We start from the raw sequence: 18,447 nt of genomic DNA, 5'->3' as shown, positions 1-18,447 counted from the left end.
AATAACACCTATATTTTAAAATGATATATTGTCACCATACATTGTGATAGGGACATAATTTAAACGGTTTAATAATCGGGACAACTGGGCAAATAAAAAGTGTTGGTTTTATCCACAGGAGAATGTTTAATTTTAAAACTATAATGGCTAAAAACTGAGAAATGATTTTTTTCCATTATTTCTGTATTTTTCCCATTAAATGCATTTAGAATAAAAAAATTCTTAGCAAAATGTACTACCCACAGAAAGCCTAATTGGTGGCAAAAAAACGAGGTATAGATCATTTTCTTGTGATAAGTAGTAATAAAGTTATTAGGGAATAAAAAGAAGGAGCACTGACAGGTGAAAATTGCTCTGGTCCGTTAGGGTAAAAACCCTTGGGGGTGAACTGGTTAAAGAAATGCAGGTACTTAACTTTTTTTTTATATTTTGGCCTCGTAAGTCCTTTAGGATCGGTAAGGATGAGTTAGGCTCATCCAATAAATACCTGCAGTGTGGCTGGCGTGCGGGATTCCTTGCTGACATCTCACGGCTTCCCTGCTAGCGCATTTCCTACACCTTCTCGGCGATCCCCGGCGACAATCTCCGTTCCTCCAGGTTTGTCGCTTCCTGCCCCTCTGCGATCACATGATCCCAGGTGTTTCTTCGGATGCTATGGCCAGCACTACATAGCAGCAAACATTAAAGTAAGAAGAATATATACATTTTTAATAAAAATTATAAAATGCGCTTTTTTCCATTGTACGCATGCTTGCAAGACCGCAACTTGCAAGCTGTTTGCAAATAAAGAAACTCTTTAAAAATTGTACCTCTTTTGGTACAAAAAAGAGGAGGGGGGGGTGAGGGTGTCGATAGTGTAATGGCTAAAAAAAACCAGAGATGAAGCACCCTCATGTATTTTACCATATATAACAATGGGAACATGACGGTAAACACCTACTCTGCTCTTTGTTTCATACTTCACTGCTAAATCTGCCTGTTAGCAGCTCTGATATGTATCCCTCGACTGAGGATTCAGTCTAGCTTTGCTACGGCAAGATTATAGCTGAGTCTGTGTTCTCTGGTGTCTTTTCAAGCCCAAGCCTGCCCCCTTGTGGCTCTGCTTTCCTGCTATGTATCCTAGCAGGAAAGCAGAGCCAGGAGGGGGCAGGCTTGGGCTTGAAAAGACATCACAGGAGACTGACTCAGCTATAATCATTAGGGTCAAAGCTAGACTGAATGCTCAGTCGGGGATACTTATCAGAACTGATAACAGGCAGATTTAGCAGTGAAGTATGAAACAAAGAGCAGATTAGGTGTTTACTGTCATGTTCCCACTGATTTTATAAGGTAAAATACATGAGGGTGCTTCGTCTCTGGTTCTCTTTAAGCGGTATAGTCACCATAAAAATCAAATTTCAACAGCAACTGGTCTGAGTGTATTAAGTGATAAAAGTGCTAATCCTGCATTCAAAACGTTCAAAACGTTTTCTGCTGTTATGATTTGGAGTTATGACATACTTAATGAGCATTGGCCCTTTAGTAGTCGGTGCCAAAGAATTGCATGCTGGGGGTTCTTTTTATCTATAATATATTCCTCCTCTTCCCTTTATTTCCCTGCCAGCTGCTTATCTGAAACCTGATCCCCCTACTCACTTGTGTTTACAAGCAAGGCTGAGGTGACTCAGCGATTGGAGTAGACAAGAAAAAAAGTAAAGGGCAGAAATGACCAGGGCTGTGGAGTCGGAGTCGGAGTCGTGGAGTCGGAGTCGTGGAGTCGGGCAATTTTGGGTGCCTGGAGTCGGAGTCGGAGTCGGGAAAAAATGCACCGACTCCGACTCCGACTCCTAATGAATTTGTAACTGTAATTAAAATAGAAAATATGATAAAATGTTCTATTTCTCAGATAATAGTCATTAAAAATAATGTATAAATACAGTATATATACAGTAATAGCTGTCCACAAAAATGAAATAAACCAATCAAAATTAGTTACTTGTGCTGCTTCAATAAAGCAGTTCCCGTATTTTTAAAGAGGAGCTGTTAGGTATAAGGTCTCAGAGAAAATAAACACATATATCAGTAGCTAAAGATTGGCTGTACTTACATTACATATGCATTTCACTGTCCACGTTTGGATTTCACAGAATTTGTATATAGTATATGCAGAGATAGATGCTCCTGACAGCTCATGGCAGGCTCCATGTTTTTCTGTCAAATGTGTCTTCATGTCCTGCCTGCTTCCTGATCACAGATAAGCTTGTACTGAATAACACAGTGTGCAGTGAATATTAATGAGCCATGTGGCTAGGAACAATAGCTGACTCCTGCAGTGTACTCTGCCCCGGAGATTTATCAGTGCTATGCGCTGGACTGAGTTACAAGCTGCTGAAACGTCTCATTAGCAGCCGAGGGGAGGGCCCCAGAATGCTTTGCAGTATAGTATGCGGCTTGCGTCCTCTTAGGTCTAACAGCTTTTCTGATAAGAACACATCAAAGGTAAAAGAGATTTTTATCTTCAATAATGCCTTTATGGCTTCCTTCTAAACTGTTTAACACAGGAGAATAGAGGTTTAAATTAGCTTCTGCAGCCTGACAGTTACTCTTTAAGGTCAGATATACATATCTGATTGTGACTGTACAGTATATATGATGTGTACACAGGAATCTCTTATATATACTAAATAACATCTATGCTGTAAGAATACAGCCTAATGTGTAGCTGTGTCACTAATAGAGATGGTCAATGAGATGGAAATAATTGTGCACTGATGCTGATTTATGCAAATGTATGCACTCCCTTTGCTGATGAAATCAAAAATTTGACATGTTGTTAAAATTTGGTTTGGTGACTACAAATTAAAAGGTACCTGAGACAGATGAAAAGTAAAGTTTTATACATACCTGGGGCTTCCTCCAGCCCCCTTCAGGCTAATCAGTCCCTCGCTGTCCTCCACCACCCGAAACTTCTGCTATGAGTCCTGGTAATTCAGCCAGTCAGCGCTGTCCGGCCGCATGCCGCTCCCACAGCCAGGAACATTCTACACCTGCGCAATAGTGCTGCACAGGTGTAGTATGCTCCTGGCGGCGGAGAGTGTGCATGCGCACTACGCCCGACTGGCTCAAGTACCTGGACTCATAGCAGAAGATCCAGGTGGTGGAGGAGGACAACGAGGGACTGATTATCCTGAAGGCGGCTGGAGGAAGCCCCAGGTATGTATAAAACTTTAATTTCATCTGTCTCAGGTTTACTTTGTTACACAGTAGTACTATACTCTACATATGCACTCCCCACAGAGCTGCAGGGAATCCACTGAGAATGCTGTACACATTGAACACAGAGGTGTTGTCTGTCACCCATAAACCTTGTTCAGATTGTGCATGAAGAATGTGTAATAGAGGAAGAATCTCCTCATTCTCCTGCAGAGTACCTGCACATCATTCTTACATGTACCCACACTTACATTGCCTAGGGCCTGATAGATGTTCTTTGTTCCGGTTTGTACCTTTTACAAGTACTCTTACCAAGGACTAGTTTTAGTCTAAAGGGAATAAATATAGTAGTCTACATATCCTTCTCACTTCAGTTGTCTTGTAAAATTCCTAGGCGTTGGCAGTTAAGAGACGAATTTCATGTTATATACTTTTAATCAACAAAATTGTAATATGCAAATTAGAGGAGTCGGAGTCGGAGTCGGTGGAATCCTAAACTAAGGAGTCGGAGTCGGTGGATTTTTGGACCGACTCCACAGCCCTGGAAATGACATCACGAGTTAGCCTTAAAGAGAACCAGAGATGAAGCACCCTCTTGTATTTTACCTTATAAATCAGTGGGAACATGACAGTAAACACCTAATCTGCCCTTTGTTTCATTGTTCTCTGTGTAATCTGACTGTTATCACGTCTGATAAGAATCCCCAACTGAGAAGTCAGGCTGCTCCGTCTAGCTTTGCTACAGAAAGATTATAGCTAAGTCTGTCTTCTGTTGTGTTATTTCAAGCCCAAGCCTGCCCCCTTGTGGCTTTGCTATAATGACTCAGCAATAATCATTCCCAGCAAAGCCAGATTTAATTGCTCAGTCTGGGATTCTTGTGACTGCTGTTAACAGACACTTTTAGCAGTGAGGACGAAACAGAGAGCATGGTAAGTGTTTTCTCTAATGTTCTTACTGATATACATGGTAAAATACACAAGGGTGCTTCCTCTCTGGTTCCCTTTAACTGTGGGCAAAAGACATGGCCCCCACTACTAACAGAATTCTCGTCATTTACTATATAACATTCACTGAAATCAAAACGTGGACAGTATAATACATGTGTTATGTAAGTAGATCAAGTATTTATCTACTTATATATGTGTTTTTTTTTTCCCTGGCATAGTATGACTACTGGGTCTGCCTATACAGCCCAGCCTTTGTTGCTATCCCAAACCCCACTAAGGTCCCCCTGCACTCTGCAATCCCTCATAAATCACAGCCGTGCTGTGAGGCTGTGCTTACATCTGTAGTGTCAGTCTCAGCTGCTCCCCCGCCTCCTGCATAGCTCCGGTCCCTGCCCCGTCCCTTCCCTCCAATCAGCAGGGAGGGAAGGGATGCAGGCGGGGACTGGAGTTCTGCAGGAGGCGGGGAGAGTAGCAGACTGACACTATAGAGATAAACACAGCCAGCTCTGACAAGCTGTTTGTCAGCAGCGTGGCTGTGATTTATGAGGGATTGCTGAGTGCAGGGGGACCTTAGGGGGGTTTGGGATAGCAACAGAGGCTGGGCTGTATAGGCAGATCCAGCCTCTGTATGCAGATAATATTCTTCAAACCCACCTCGGGTTCTCTTTAAAGAGAATATGTACTCTAAAATTCTTACAACAAAAAGCATACCATTCTATTCATTATGTTCTCCTGGGCCCCTCTGTGCTGTTTCTGCCACTCTCTGCTGCAATCCTGGCTTGTAATTGCCAGTTTTAGGCAGTGTTTACAAACAAACTAACCAGCTTGTGATAGGCTCACATAAGCAGAGTGTGTGAGTCATACAGAGCCTGCAGGGGGCCTGCAGAGGGTGTGTATCGCTTCTATCCAATCACAAGCAGCCCTGCACATTCCACACATTCCAGCCTTAGCCCGACAGAGCTAACAGAAGAAAACAGATTAGATCATATAACAGAGATAACACAGTCACTGTGCAATTAGGAAAGGCTGCAGTAAGCCAGAGCACTTTAGAACAGGCAAAGGAACTTATAGGATAGAAGAACTAAGGCTGAACATTTTGTTACAGAATCTCTTTAAAGGACACATCTGGGGTTTAAAAAAAAAAACAAGGTCTACTTACCTGGGGCTTCCTCCAGCCCCTGGCCGCCTATCTGTCCCTTTCTGCAGCTCCGCTCCCCTCTGGTGTCCCTAGGTCCCCTCCATTGCAGATGTCGCCTGCGCAGAATGCTCCAGACTATGTAAGCGTAATACTGATGGATTACTGATAACTTTTCTGTTTTCCATTTCCAGGACATCCTTCTGATCAATCTCATCATTGAACATATGATATGTGACACGGATCCAGAGCTAGGGGGCGCTGTGCAACTCACAGGGCTGCTACGGACATTAGTGGATCCAGATAACATGCTCGCGACAACCAGTGTAAGATGATATTCTAGGTGTAGTAGTTTATCTTCTTTATACTGTGGTGAATTGCATATTTTGTTTATTATAATGTATTTTTTAATGTTTACTGCTGTAATTTTTTTATATATTTTTTAAACTGGATAGTCAGCTATTAAATCAAACTCCATTTACTCACTGGTCTGTGTTTATTATGCAGTCTACATGTAGTCTGAATTGCAAACATTCCAATATAATCATAAATGTGTCTGCTGTAATGAATCTTCTTAGTCAGCCTAGTTCTATTCTGGTACACTGCCAGGGAGAGGGAAGCTTGTTATCGCCCCTCCCACATCCCTGCTCCTCACTGATTGGCTGAGGGCAGTTCAGTGTGAAATGAGGCTGAGAAGGAAAATGCACCTCACCCCTCTGCAGAAGCTGCTGAAATATTATCTATGCTGTGCTCACGTGTATTTACAAAGCAAGCTAAATAAACCAGTGCAGTTTTAGTACAGAGCTCAGTGGGGATGCATACACCATTTCAGGCAGGAGGGGAAAAAGAGTAAGGGAGGAAATTACATCAGGATTGGCTTTAGTCAGAGGCAGTAAAGATGGAAAATGTCTGGAGTCATTTTCACTTTATTTACTATATTAAATTAACTAAAGCAAAACCTGGACAGTACAATACATATGCAAGTAGAGCAAGAATTTATCTACTTTTATGAGTTTTTTTTCCCCCCCTAGTATAGTATGTCCCTGCTGCTTTAAAGTAAACTTGTGTCTTTAAAAACAGAAAAAATAGTGATATGGTACTTACATCGGTAGAAGGAATCCTCTGAATCCTGCAGAGGCTTCCCACATCCCCCTACCAAACGCGTACGTTAAAAAGAGGCGCTGGGAAAAAAGGGCGCGGGGTTTTAAACAATAAGCATGGATAACGTTTAAAAATGTATTGTACTGTATTTCGTTTAAAATTAATGTTTTATAAAGTTATAAATCATTAAATAATGTGCATTAAATCGGCAATTGTAAAAACGTTAATCTTCCGTTTAAATAGTGAAACGTATAATAACGTTTAAAAAAACTTTACTAAGTAACCCTCCCTGTACCTACCCCTAACCCCTAGACCCCCCTGTTGATGCCTAAACCTAAGACCCCCCTGTTGATGCCTAAACCTAAGACTTCCCTGTTGGTGCCTAAGTAACCCTCCCTGTACCTACCCCTAACCCCTAGACCCCCCTGTTAGTGCCTAAACCTAAGACCCCCCCTCTTGGTGCCTAAACCTAAGACCCCCTGTTGGTGCCTAAACCTAAGACCCCCCCTGTTGGTGCCTAAACCTAAGACCCCCCCTGTTGGTGCCTAAACCTAAGACCCCCCCTGTTGGTGCCTAAACCTAAGACCCCCCCTGTTGGTGCCTAAACCTAAGACCCCCCTGTTGGTGCCTAAACCTAAGACCCCCTGTTGGTGCCTAAACCTAAGACCCCCCTGTTGGTGCCTAAACCTAAGACCCCCCTGTTGGTGCCTAAACCTAAGACCCCCCTGTTGGTGCCTAAACCTAAGACCCCCCTGTTGGTGCCTAAACCTAAGACCCTCCTTACTGCTCACTGTATTGTGTGTAGAATAATGTTTTAAAAACAGTAAGGGATAAAATATATTACAATTTACATTACGTACTGATCGCTTTGTTTCGTAAATAATAATGTTTTACAAGCAGTAAGGGATAACATTTAAAATAATGTTTTATTGAAATAAGAAACGTAAATCATCACAAGCAGTTATAAAACATGAAAAATCTTCGGGCGCCGTTGGAAAACGTTATTATTCTCGGGCGCCCTTTTTTCCTGTTCGGCGCCCATTAAACGATAATTATTATAGGAGTGAATGGCGGCGCCCGATTTGTCCACTAGCCTCCTGCGCCCTTTTTTACTGTTACCCTACCAAAGACCCTTGGGTGCCAGGATGCCCCGAAAGTTTGTGGCCATGAATTGAAGCCCTTTGTGTCCTTGACGGGAAGGACGTTCTCATGCCTTATTGGCCAGAAAGACATCATGTAACCCCCATCGCCATCCAATCAGGAGGCTAGGAAGAAGAGCAGCACCTGCACTCATTGCAGCAGATTTTTGGATTTTAATCAGAGTACTAGAGCACCTAAGGTGTTGAACCATAGATGGGACGTCGGTGTTCTCCCCAGGATTTTTTTCCAGCCGGGTGGCATGAAAAAGTAGCCGGGTGGCGTGCGGCGGGGAAGTGCAGGACAAGTGCAACTCTGCTTACAGCATAGGGGGAGGATGAGGAGAGGAGCCGATGTACCTGCTAGGTATACACGATGTAATTTTCTGACAGATTTACTGTCTGATGGACTATTTTCAACATGTTATATCTGATTTTCAATCGATTTTCCGTTTACTTCTATGGGAAATCGAGCGGAAATTTGATCAGAAATCAGATTGGACATGTTGGAAATAGTCCATCTGACCGTAAATCTGTCAGAAAATTGCATCGTGTGTACCCAGCATTAGGGAGAAAGTATTTCAGGATTATGGTGCTCAGGTTCCTTTAGGCTACTTACACACTAAGACGTTGCGTTAGGTGCTACGTTAAGGTCGCATAACGTGCACCTAACGCAACGCATGGTGGTGGTGGCAGAGGACGTTAGCAAAGAGCCGCGTTAAGCGGCTCTTTGATGTGTCCGTGATGCGTACTATAGTACGCATGCGCTGGTGGAGACCACGTGAGCGGAACACTTCACATCACGTGGTCCCGCCAGTGACGTCAGCACAGTGCAGTGAATATTAATTAGCCCTGTGGCTAATCACTGCACTGTGCAAGCAGGCTAACGCGGCAAAGCCGCTCTAACGCCGTAGCATGCTGCACTTTAGATTGACGTGCAGCATTACAATGTAACACAACGTGGGCACTGTGAACAGCCCATTGCAGTTACATTGCTGTGCTTTGGGGAGCATTACAGGCTGCACTAACGTGCGCCTGTAACGTCTCACTGTGAAAGCAGCCTAAAAGCAGACCAGCACTCAGAACTTCTTCTCTTCTCTAAAAGATAAGCAACATAATAAACTTTAATGGAAGACATTTCATTGTTACAGCCGATACAAATTCTACAATAAATCTGCACTGTTTCTACTTCCTGCTTTCAAGGAAGCAGACATGTTGTTAACTTCCTGTGCTTTCAAATGAGTTTATCTGCCATAGCAGTCAGGTGACAGGGGAGCAATAAAACTACAAATTGTGATTAGACAAGAGGGGTAATTAGACAGGCTAGACTCTATAAATACATGCAGGGTACATTTCACTGTTTTCCTTCTATGCAAGAGTTCAGGTCCACTTTGTTCCTGCAGAATGATTGTTGAAGGGGGAGGTGGAGCATTACTGACAGGATGCAAGCTGGGGGTAGATAAAGACACAGCTGGAGAGAAGATTGCATTTTTTTTTTTTTTACTATAAAGGGATACTGTAGGGGGGTCAGGGGAAAATGAGTTGAACTTACCTGGGGCTTCTAACGGTCCCCCGCAGACATCCTGTGTTGGCGCAGCCACTCACCGATGCTCCGGCCCCGCCTCCAGTTCACTTCTGGAATTTCTGACTTTAAAGTCAGAAAACCACTGCGCCTGCGTTGCCGTGTCCTCGATCCCGCTGATGTCATCAAGAGAGCACAGGGCAGGCCCAGTATGGTCTGTGTACCGCAGTACACTCCTGGTGACATCAGCGGGAGCGAGGACACGGGCGTGCAGGCGCAGTGGTTTTCTGACTTAAGTCAGAAATTCCAGAAGTGAACTGGAGGCGGGGCCGGAGCATCGGTGAGTGGCTGCGCCAACACAGGATGTCTGCGGGGGACCATTAGAAGCCCCGGGTAAGTTCAGCTCGTTTCCCCCGACCCCCCTACAGTATCCCTTTAATATAGTTTGGGACTCTGGAGCAGAGGAGAGTGCAGAGGAGGCTGCCTCAGATACACTGTCACTCTACATGCCCTGTAATGCTCCATCCTCCCCCGAACTGAACGTAAACAAAAGAAAGCAAATGTGTGAGCTCTGAAGTTATATCACCTCTTCTAGCTGATTAGACCAGCAGCTCCTTATCTAAAGGGCATGGTTGTTATCTGCTGTCTGAGTGGATGGAGAATGAAGGAGTCCCTCCTGACTGACTGTCCCTGATTACAGAACAACCCACATGGTCTCTCTCCTCTCATAACTTTTGCAGGCTGCTGAGAAAGATGTGTTGGCATGCTTGCTTGGCTGCCTCTCTTTCCGCTGCCAGCATAAAATAAAGCCTGTTTCATTGGAGGGCGGGAGGCAGAGATGGAGCAGGAGTTTCCAGCTACATGACATGGTGCCGCCCCTTACAACCCGCCCAGCCAATCCCGGCTCCACCAGACAGCGTGAGATGGCAGGCAGAGGAGCGCTCCTGCAGTGTACAGCGTCAGCTCTCCATATTGTGCGAGAGCTGGACGCTGATTGCTAGCAGCCAATGGAGCGCTCCTGCCTGGGGTTTTTTGCAGCTGGGTGGGTGAATGACAACAGCTGGGCGGGGTCTGAAAACAGCCGGGCGCCCCGCCCACCTAATTGGTCCTGGGGAGAACACTGGACGTTAATTTATTTGTGTGAACCTTACTTGGGGACTTGGAGTGAAGTCTGAGGAATGGTCTCTCTGGTACTTGACTTGGTGCTAAGGGGTTGCTTAGTTTTCCCATGTATTACTTGCATCAAATTCCTGTATTTACATCCCTTTGATCCATTTTGAGATGAATTAGGCTTACATCCCCTCCCAACCCCCCCCCCCCGCATTCCTCTTCCCCTTCCTCGTCTTCTTCTGTTACCCTCCCTCCTAATTATCACTTCCCCCCCCCCCCCCCCTCTTCTCCTTCTTTCCCCCTTTTGGGGTGTTGTAATAACTGTAATGATAGTAGTGAGATTTAGACGGTTGGCCCCACCAGTTCACTATTGTTGTTTTTTAATGTAATGTATATTTTTTAAGCTATGTTTGTATGCAAATAATTGTGCAATATGCTGGAGCCCACTCTCCTTCTACCAGGGCTATTCCCCTCTAAGAATATGAGTTGCCTGTGAAGGTGGTAGATGTGGTCTCTGGGTATTAAAGACTGCTACAGGGTTCTCCCTAGAAATTTTTTTTCAGCCGGGTGGCATGAAAAAGTAGCCGGGTGGGGAAGTAAGGGCCCTTTTCCACTAGGATGTGCGATCGCAATTGCGCTGAGATCACGCAACCTACAATTTACACTACCCGTGATTGCTCCATATAGCTGCCGGGAACGGAGCACGACAATTGTGTTACGGAAAAATACGACGCATGCCAGTGGGAAATGAGCACCACGATTTACATGTTATCACGGCTGTGAGTGGGTTAGGTGGTCAGGCTGGTGGCCGGTGGGTTAGGTGGTCAGGCTGGTGGCTGGTGGGTTAGGTGGTCAGGCTGGTGGCTGGTGGGTTACGTGGTCAGGCTGGTGGCTGGTGGGTTAGGTGGTCAGGCTGGTGGCTAGTGGGGTAGGTGGTCAGGCTGGTGGCTAGTGGGGTAGGTGGTCAGGCTGGTGGCTAGTGGGTTAGGTGGTCAGGCTGGTGGCTAGTGGGTTAGGTGGTCAGGCTGGTGGCTAGTGGGGTAGGTGATCAGGCTGGTGTCTAGTGGGGTAGGTGGTCAGGCTGGTGGCTAGTGGGGTGGGTGGTCAAGCTGGTGGCTAGTGGGGCAGGTTGGTAAGTGGTCAGGCTGGTGGCTAGTGGGGTAGGTGATCAGGCTGGGTGGCTCATGGGGTAGGTGATCAGGCTGGGTGGCTCATGGGGTGGTGGTCAGGCTGGTGGCTAGTGGAGAGGTGGTCAGGCTGGTAGCTAGTGGGGCGGGTTGGTAAGTGGTGAGGCTGGTGGCTAGTGGGGTGGGTAGGTGGTCAGGCTGGGTGGCTCATGGGGTGGTGGTCAGGCTGGGTGGCTCATGGGGTGGTGGTCAGGCTGGTGGCTAGTGGGAAGGTGGTCAGGCTGGTGGGCTAGTGGAGAAGTGGTCAGGCTGGTGGCTAGTGGGGTGGGTTGGTAAGTGGTGAGGCTGGTGGCTCATGGGGTGGTGGTCAGGCTGGTGGGCTAGTGGGGAGGTGGTCAGGCTGGTGGGCCAGTGGGGAGGTGGCCAGGCTGGTGGCTAGTGTGGGGTGGTGGCCAGGCTGGTGGGCTAGTGGAGAGGTGGTCAGGCTGGTGGCTAGTGGGGTGGGTTGGTAAGTGGTGAGGCTGGTGGCTCATGGGGTGGGTAGGTCAGGCTGGTGGTGGCTCATGGGGTGGTGGTCAGGCTGGTGGGCTAGTGGGGAGGTGGTCAGGCTGGTGGCTAGTGGGGTGGTGGCCAGGCTGGTGGGCTAGTGGTCAGGCTGATGGGCTAGTGGGGTGGTGGTCAGGCTGGTGGGCTAGTGGACATGCTGGTGGTCAGGCTGGTGGGGTGGTGGTCAGGCTGGTGGGCTAGTGGGGAGATGGGCAGGTGGTCAGGCTGGTGGGCTAGTGGGGAGGGTGTGCAACTCACTTCACACCCCCCCCTCCCCCTAGATACAGCGTCACTGGCTCTCACAAACCTCATCGGCGATTTGGTGGGGGGCAGAGTGTCTCGGCCATGAGCAGTGTGGTGTAGGTGAATTCCCACAAGTGCAGAAGCTGGGGTCCGACCTCTATTCCCCTCTCCCTCTTCCCCCGCTCAACCAGCTCTGCCGGCGGAAGATTCAGCGTCACCGGCTCTGGGCTATCTCAAACGCTAGAGCACCAGCCAGCCGCCTGATCCACACTGTCTCCCCTCTCCGATGCTCCGCACACTAAAACAGGAAGTAGTGTATGCAGCATCGCAGAGAGAGGACAGGAAACAGCATGGATAAGGTGGCTAGCTGGTGCTCTAGTGTTTGAGATAGTCCAGAGCCGGTGACGCTGAATCTTCCGCCGGCAGAGCTGGTTGAGTGGGGGAAGAGGGAGGGGGGATAGAGGTCGGACACCAGCTTCTGCACTTGTGGGCATTCACCTACCCACACTGCTTGTGGCCGATGAGGGCACCAGCCAATCACAGCCCTCAGCACACACTTTTTTGGCAGCTGAGTGGGGTTTGAAAACACCCGGGCGGCCCGCCCACCTAATTAGCCCGGGGGAGAACACTCTGCTAGGAACATGTCATATTGGCCACGACTAAGGACCTGGTAGGGTCAGAAACGCGTCGGCTGCTTGCTGTTCTACTTTGTGCTATTTCTACGATTATTTAATAAAGGACTTGGTTTTAAACTATGGAAGGTGTGGAGGAATTACATTGCAGCAGTGTTTTCTACAACGTATAAACTCTAGTCTGTTACTGATCAGATAGTGTTTAGATTGCACTCTGTGGTGCTGGGCTGTGTGGAAAGAGGGTGTCTTTCACTGCATTATAAATAATACTCCCAAGAGCAGCTGTCTCTCTAACTGCTGCTGTAAGAGTAAAGTCTGTAAGACCACTCAGCCTGCAAAAATTTTTTAAAAAAAAAAGGTAAAGTTACTATTTTCTAACCCATTATCAACTTAATAGTTACCTTGTGTTAGATAAGTGCACTGCTTTTGACCCCTGGCGGCAGAACTCATTATGCCGTAAATTCTTGGAATGCTTTGATCTCTCTCTACTAGCAGCTAATATAGAAACTGAAAGCAGAAGTCCTCTGTTATTGTCTCACACTGCCTCCTAGTGTCATGTCCATAAAATCGCATTACAGCAGTACTAATTGGAAGAAGAGGAATATAACTAATAAGAAATAAAATATGTGCTAAAAATAGATTGGCCTGGAACACTTGCAAGCCTCTAAATAAATTGGCTGCTAAAGGGTTAAAACGGTGTTTGCTCATATTAAGTCAGTCTTAGATGTTGGTTATTTCTCCTGGCTCACCTTGCCGATTTATGACTCTATTTACTAATATATTTTATTTATTTTAGAAAACGGAGAAGACTGAGTTCCTGGGATTTTTCTACAAGCACTGCATGCACGTCCTCACGGCCCCCCTCCTGGCCAACACTACAGAGGAGAAGCCCAGCAAAGGTCTGTGTGCTCTGGGGAGAGGTTTGGCCTGTGTGAATAGAGGTAGTCTATGGGATACTAGTAAAGGCTAGTAAAGGTACATCTCTCGAACTGCGGTGAGATCCACCAGATTAGATCATAATGATCATGACCTCCCAATTGTAATTGATTATCAGCTGAAATCAATCGAAACGATTTTTAGAGCACACCCGACCCGAGGCAAAGCTTCCTAATGCTGGGAATACACTGTGCGTGTCCGCGAATCGATTATGCCGCCGGATCGATTCCCGCTCCGTCCCCGCGGGCGATTCTATCTTCTGCTCGTTTTCCTTATTTTTTCCATTGTCCTGCCTGCGGAATCGATCTGGCGGGCGATCGGACATGTCGGAAATGATCAATCGAGCCATCTAATTGTACCGTGTATTCCCAGCATAAGGTAAGCACAGAGGACTATTCATGCTTGAGCCACATGCTTCTGTGTGTTGTCTATTCCTCTCCTCGTTCCCCTTCCCCCCCCCCCCCCCCCCCCCCCCCCACCCAGCTTACCCCACCCCATAATCTGACTTTTGCTTAAAGTGAACCTCCGGACTAAAAATGTACTCGGCAGCACTGAAAAGGCTTGGTGTTTAATAGTTTCACAGCATCAGAACTTTGTTTTTCTTACCAAAGCATAATTTTTAGCTGCATTTTTAGCTAAGCTCCACCTATCAAAGAAAACTGACTGGGCTTTTTTCCCTGATGCTGTGCAAATCATGATGGGATTTCCTATGTTGTTGTTCACGTTGCCTAGCAACTGGGAGGGGTGATCAGCACACAGGACAGTTGGAACTGTGTCTCATGCTCCCTGTCACCTCCTTTCAACCAAAAAGATGGATGCCCTCATGAAATCTAACATTTGCCTGTTCTTTTAAAGAGAATCTGTATTGTTAAAATCGCACAAAAGTAAACATACCAGTGCGTTAGGGGACATCTCCTATTCCCCTCTGTCACAATTTCGCCGCTCCTCGCCGCATTAAAAGTGGTTAAAAACAGTTTTTAAAAGTGTGTTTATAAACAAACAAAATGGCCACCAAAACAGGAAGTAGGTTGATGTACAGTATGCCCACACATAGAAAATACATCCATACACAAGCCGGCTGTATACAGCCTTCCATTTTAATCTCAAGAGATCATTTGTGTTTCTTTCCCCCTGCAGCTATCTTCCACTGAAGTGTCAGGCTTTTTCTTCCTGCAGAGTGCAGACAGCTGTGCCTGTATGTAATTCCTCAGTATGTGAAAGCCCAGCCAGCTCAGAGGAGGATTTATCCAGCTTGTAAAAGATAATAGAGCAGAGAGAACCTGCCATAATCTAAATAACACACAGGCAGTGTGCAGAGAGGGGCCTGGAGGGGGGAGATGCATCACAGAACCACAACACTGAAGAACTTGGCAGCCTTCCAGACACAGGCTGACAAGTCTGACAAGAGAGAGATAAGTTGATTTATTACAGAGATGGTGATAGTAGAACGTGCTGCAGAAAGCCAGAACACATTAGAATAGCTTTTGGAACTTGTAGGATGATAAAAAAAGAGGATGCAATTTTTGTTACGGAGTCTCTTTAAAACAGGGTGGGTAAAAGATTATATTACCTATCTATTTTAATTAACATAACTAATGTAACTTAATGACAGTATGTTTGTTTAGACTTGAGTTCCTCTTTAAAGAAGAAGGGGAGAGGAACAGACAGTGCCCAGATATATCTGGATCCAGCATGTACACACACCTGTGCTTACCTGAGGTAGCTTTGCCTCAGGTTGGGAGTCCTTGAAGCAAAAGAGGATGTTGCTCTATTAGGGCTCAGTCACACTAAGGGCGTTTTTTGACCTTTTTTTTCAAGCTCTGGCGATTTTCAAAATCTCCCTCAAAGCGCTTGTGCAATGATTTCCTATGAGAGAGTTCACATCTGAGCAGTTTGTTTGCGATCCGCTCAGCAAAGCGCTGCCTGTACCATTTTTGAGGCGTTTTGCCTCAATGGAAGGTATAGGAAAGAAGCAAAAACTCTCACAAAATCGCTTTGTCCAGCGATTGCGTTCACGTTTTTAAGAATAAATACATTGTATTTATTTTCTGTATCAAAGAGTTCACCCTACATGCGCCAGGGAGTGAAGAAACTCAATCGCTCTGCAAAAGCGCTTAGAAAAGCGCTTTTAAAAAAAACAAAAACCGCAGCGCCCACCTGAGTGCTGGGAGGAAAAAAAAATCGCCCACAAAATAAAAAATCACTGGTGTCAGTGATTTCGATTTTTAGATGTGAACGAGACCTTACAGTGTGTAATGATCAGCAGACACAACTCACAAAGAATGGGAGACAATTGAATGTGTAGCCACTGTTTAACTTCTGCATTCTTTAGTTCAATCAAATTCCAAAATAACGCTTTGCTGCGGCAATTATTTTATCTCCAGCTGGGGAGCAGATTTATAACTTGCAGAACACATGGAAAAGCATAGCATGCAAATAATTTTGATATGATGCAGAATTATGCACCTTGAAAACGGACCAATTGAATACCTCCTCCTCTTCATTTGATTGGGGCAATGCACGTAACCTTTACAACAACAATGAAACATTTGTAAAGCGATTTTCTCTCGTAGGACCCAAAGCACATAAGCGTGTCTCAGATCAGTACATAGTGATGTGTACAGAGAAAAAGTTATGTGATCATAAATGCCAAACTAAAGCACCACTGTCTCAAAAAATTATACAATTTAAAATACATGTAAACACATTCAAATAAGAAGTACATTTCTTTTAGAGTAAAATAGCTATACATTACTTTTCTCCTATGTTGCTGTCACTTACAGTAGGTAGTAAAAATCTGGCAGGTTTTGGACTAGCCCATCTCCTCATGGGGGAATCTCAGGGCTTTCTTTATTTTTAAAAGCACTTACTGAATGGCAGTTGCTCAGTCCAACTGGAAGAATAGTGTGCAAACAGGTACAGGGGTCTGCCTGCATCTTTGCAAAGATGCTTTCCATGGAGTGTTTTTGTAAAGAATAAACAACATAATGAAAATCCCGCGAGAAGAGATGGACTAGTCCAAAGCCTATTAGTTCTGTCAAATTTCTACTACCTGTTGTAAGTGACAACATAATAGGAGAAAAGTAATTCATGGCTCATTTTACTCCAGTAGAAATGTACTTTTTATTTGTATGTATTTTTAATTTTACAATTTTTCACGATAGTTGTCCTCTAAGCACCTCCAGGGTTGGAGCTGTCTTGATCGGGTTTGGCAAGGCATTCCAAAGAGTAGGGGCAGCATGACAGAAGGCTCTGTCTCAAAAGGGTTTTAGTTGAACTCTGGGAGTGGTCAAGTTATTAGATCCTGATGATCTGAGGTTGTGGAAGGTGTGATGCAATAAATCCTTCAGTTATCCAGGCTCTAGGTCGGGTGGGGATTTTAGTGTTCGCATTCCTGTAGAATGTTTATGTACTGTTCTATACTTTACTGTCCCCCATGCTGACACTCCCCCTTTCCTTTCTACCATTGCAGATGACTTTCAGACGGCACAGCTGTTGGCGCTTATCTTGGAGCTGTTGACGTTCTGCGTAGAACATCACACATATCACATAAAGAATTACATCATCAACAAGGACATCCTGCGGAGAGTGCTGGTCCTCATGTCGTCTATGCACTGCTTCCTGGCCCTGTGTGAGTATCCCTGACACAGTGTGTCTCCGATATTCTTCACAACCAAATGCCGAGAGCCTGTTCATCAATGCCCAGTTCAGGTTCTCCACCTGCCAGAAGCCACCTCAATGCGGCACTTCGGCACAGGAAGAGGGGGGAGCACAGTGAGTAGGCTGGACAGACAGAGCTTCTCCTGCCCGGCAGTGGTCCATATTGCTGGCTGAAAGTGCAGTGCAAGCTTGTACTGCTCTGTTTCAAATGGAATCAGAGACGAAGCACCCTCATGTATTTTACCATGTATAACAGTGGGAACATTAGAGAAAACACCTTCCGTGCTTTCTGTTTCATTCTGCACTACACAGCCTGCTTCTAATCAGCCCTGATAAAATCCCCGACTGAGCATTCAGTCTGGCTTTGCTCAGGAATATTTATAGCTCAGTCTGTGTTCTCTGGTGTCTTTTCATGTCCAAGCCTGCCCCCTGCTGGCTCTGCTCAGGAATCATTATAGCTGAGTCATTATAGCAAAGCCAGACTGAATGCTCAGTCAGGGATTTTATCAGGGCTGATTAGAAACCAGCTGTTCAGTGCAGAATGAAACAAAGCAGGGTAGGTGCTTTCTCTAATGTCCCCACTGATATATATGGTAAAATACATGAGGATGCTTCATCTCTGGTTTACTTTAAAATTACACATTTGTAAACAAGAAATACTTTTAAATGATCTTAACAAAAATGCACTTTTTTTGTTGTTGTAAATCTTTTATTATATCTTTTTGTGGGACAACACTGAAGATATGATGCTTTGCTACATTGTAAAGTAGTCAGTGTACAAGTTGTATAACAGTGAGAATTTGCTGTCCCGTCACACGGGACATCACACCGCTATTAAAGTCTAAACCGCTGGCAACTAAAGTGAGTACACCTCTGAGTTCAAAGTCAGGAATTCCTGGCTCTAAAGGGAACCAGAGATGTAGCACCCTCATGTATTTTACAATATATCAATGGGAACATGACAGTAAACACCTACCCTGCTCACTGGTTCATTCTTCTTTGCACAATCTGCTTGTTAGCAGCCCTGATAAGAATCCCCGACTGAGCATTCAGTCTAGCTTTTCCTGGAATGATTATAGGTGAGTCAGTCTTTGATGTGTTTTCAAGCCCAAGTCTGCCCCTTTGTGGCTCTGCTTTCCTGCTATTTATCCTTGAAGCA

General features: G+C 45.5%; 1 protein-coding gene across 1 annotated transcript in view; it reads left to right on the top strand.

The window, feature by feature from the left end:
* PPP4R3A (protein phosphatase 4 regulatory subunit 3A) overlaps positions 1 to 18,447 on the top strand; it is a 79,167-nt gene that overhangs the window by 48,248 nt on the left and 12,472 nt on the right. Inside the window, exons 8-10 of the mRNA XM_068254578.1 lie at positions 5,470 to 5,601; positions 13,489 to 13,591; positions 17,101 to 17,259. Of these exons, the coding sequence (XP_068110679.1) occupies positions 5,470 to 5,601; positions 13,489 to 13,591; positions 17,101 to 17,259 (394 nt within the window). The remainder of the gene's footprint in view (positions 1 to 5,469; positions 5,602 to 13,488; positions 13,592 to 17,100; positions 17,260 to 18,447) is intronic.

This window comes from Hyperolius riggenbachi, chromosome 9 (genome assembly GCF_040937935.1).
Source record: "Hyperolius riggenbachi isolate aHypRig1 chromosome 9, aHypRig1.pri, whole genome shotgun sequence".
Lineage (NCBI taxonomy): Eukaryota > Metazoa > Chordata > Amphibia > Anura > Hyperoliidae > Hyperolius > Hyperolius riggenbachi.
This window is presented reverse-complemented; position numbering and strand designations above follow the sequence as displayed.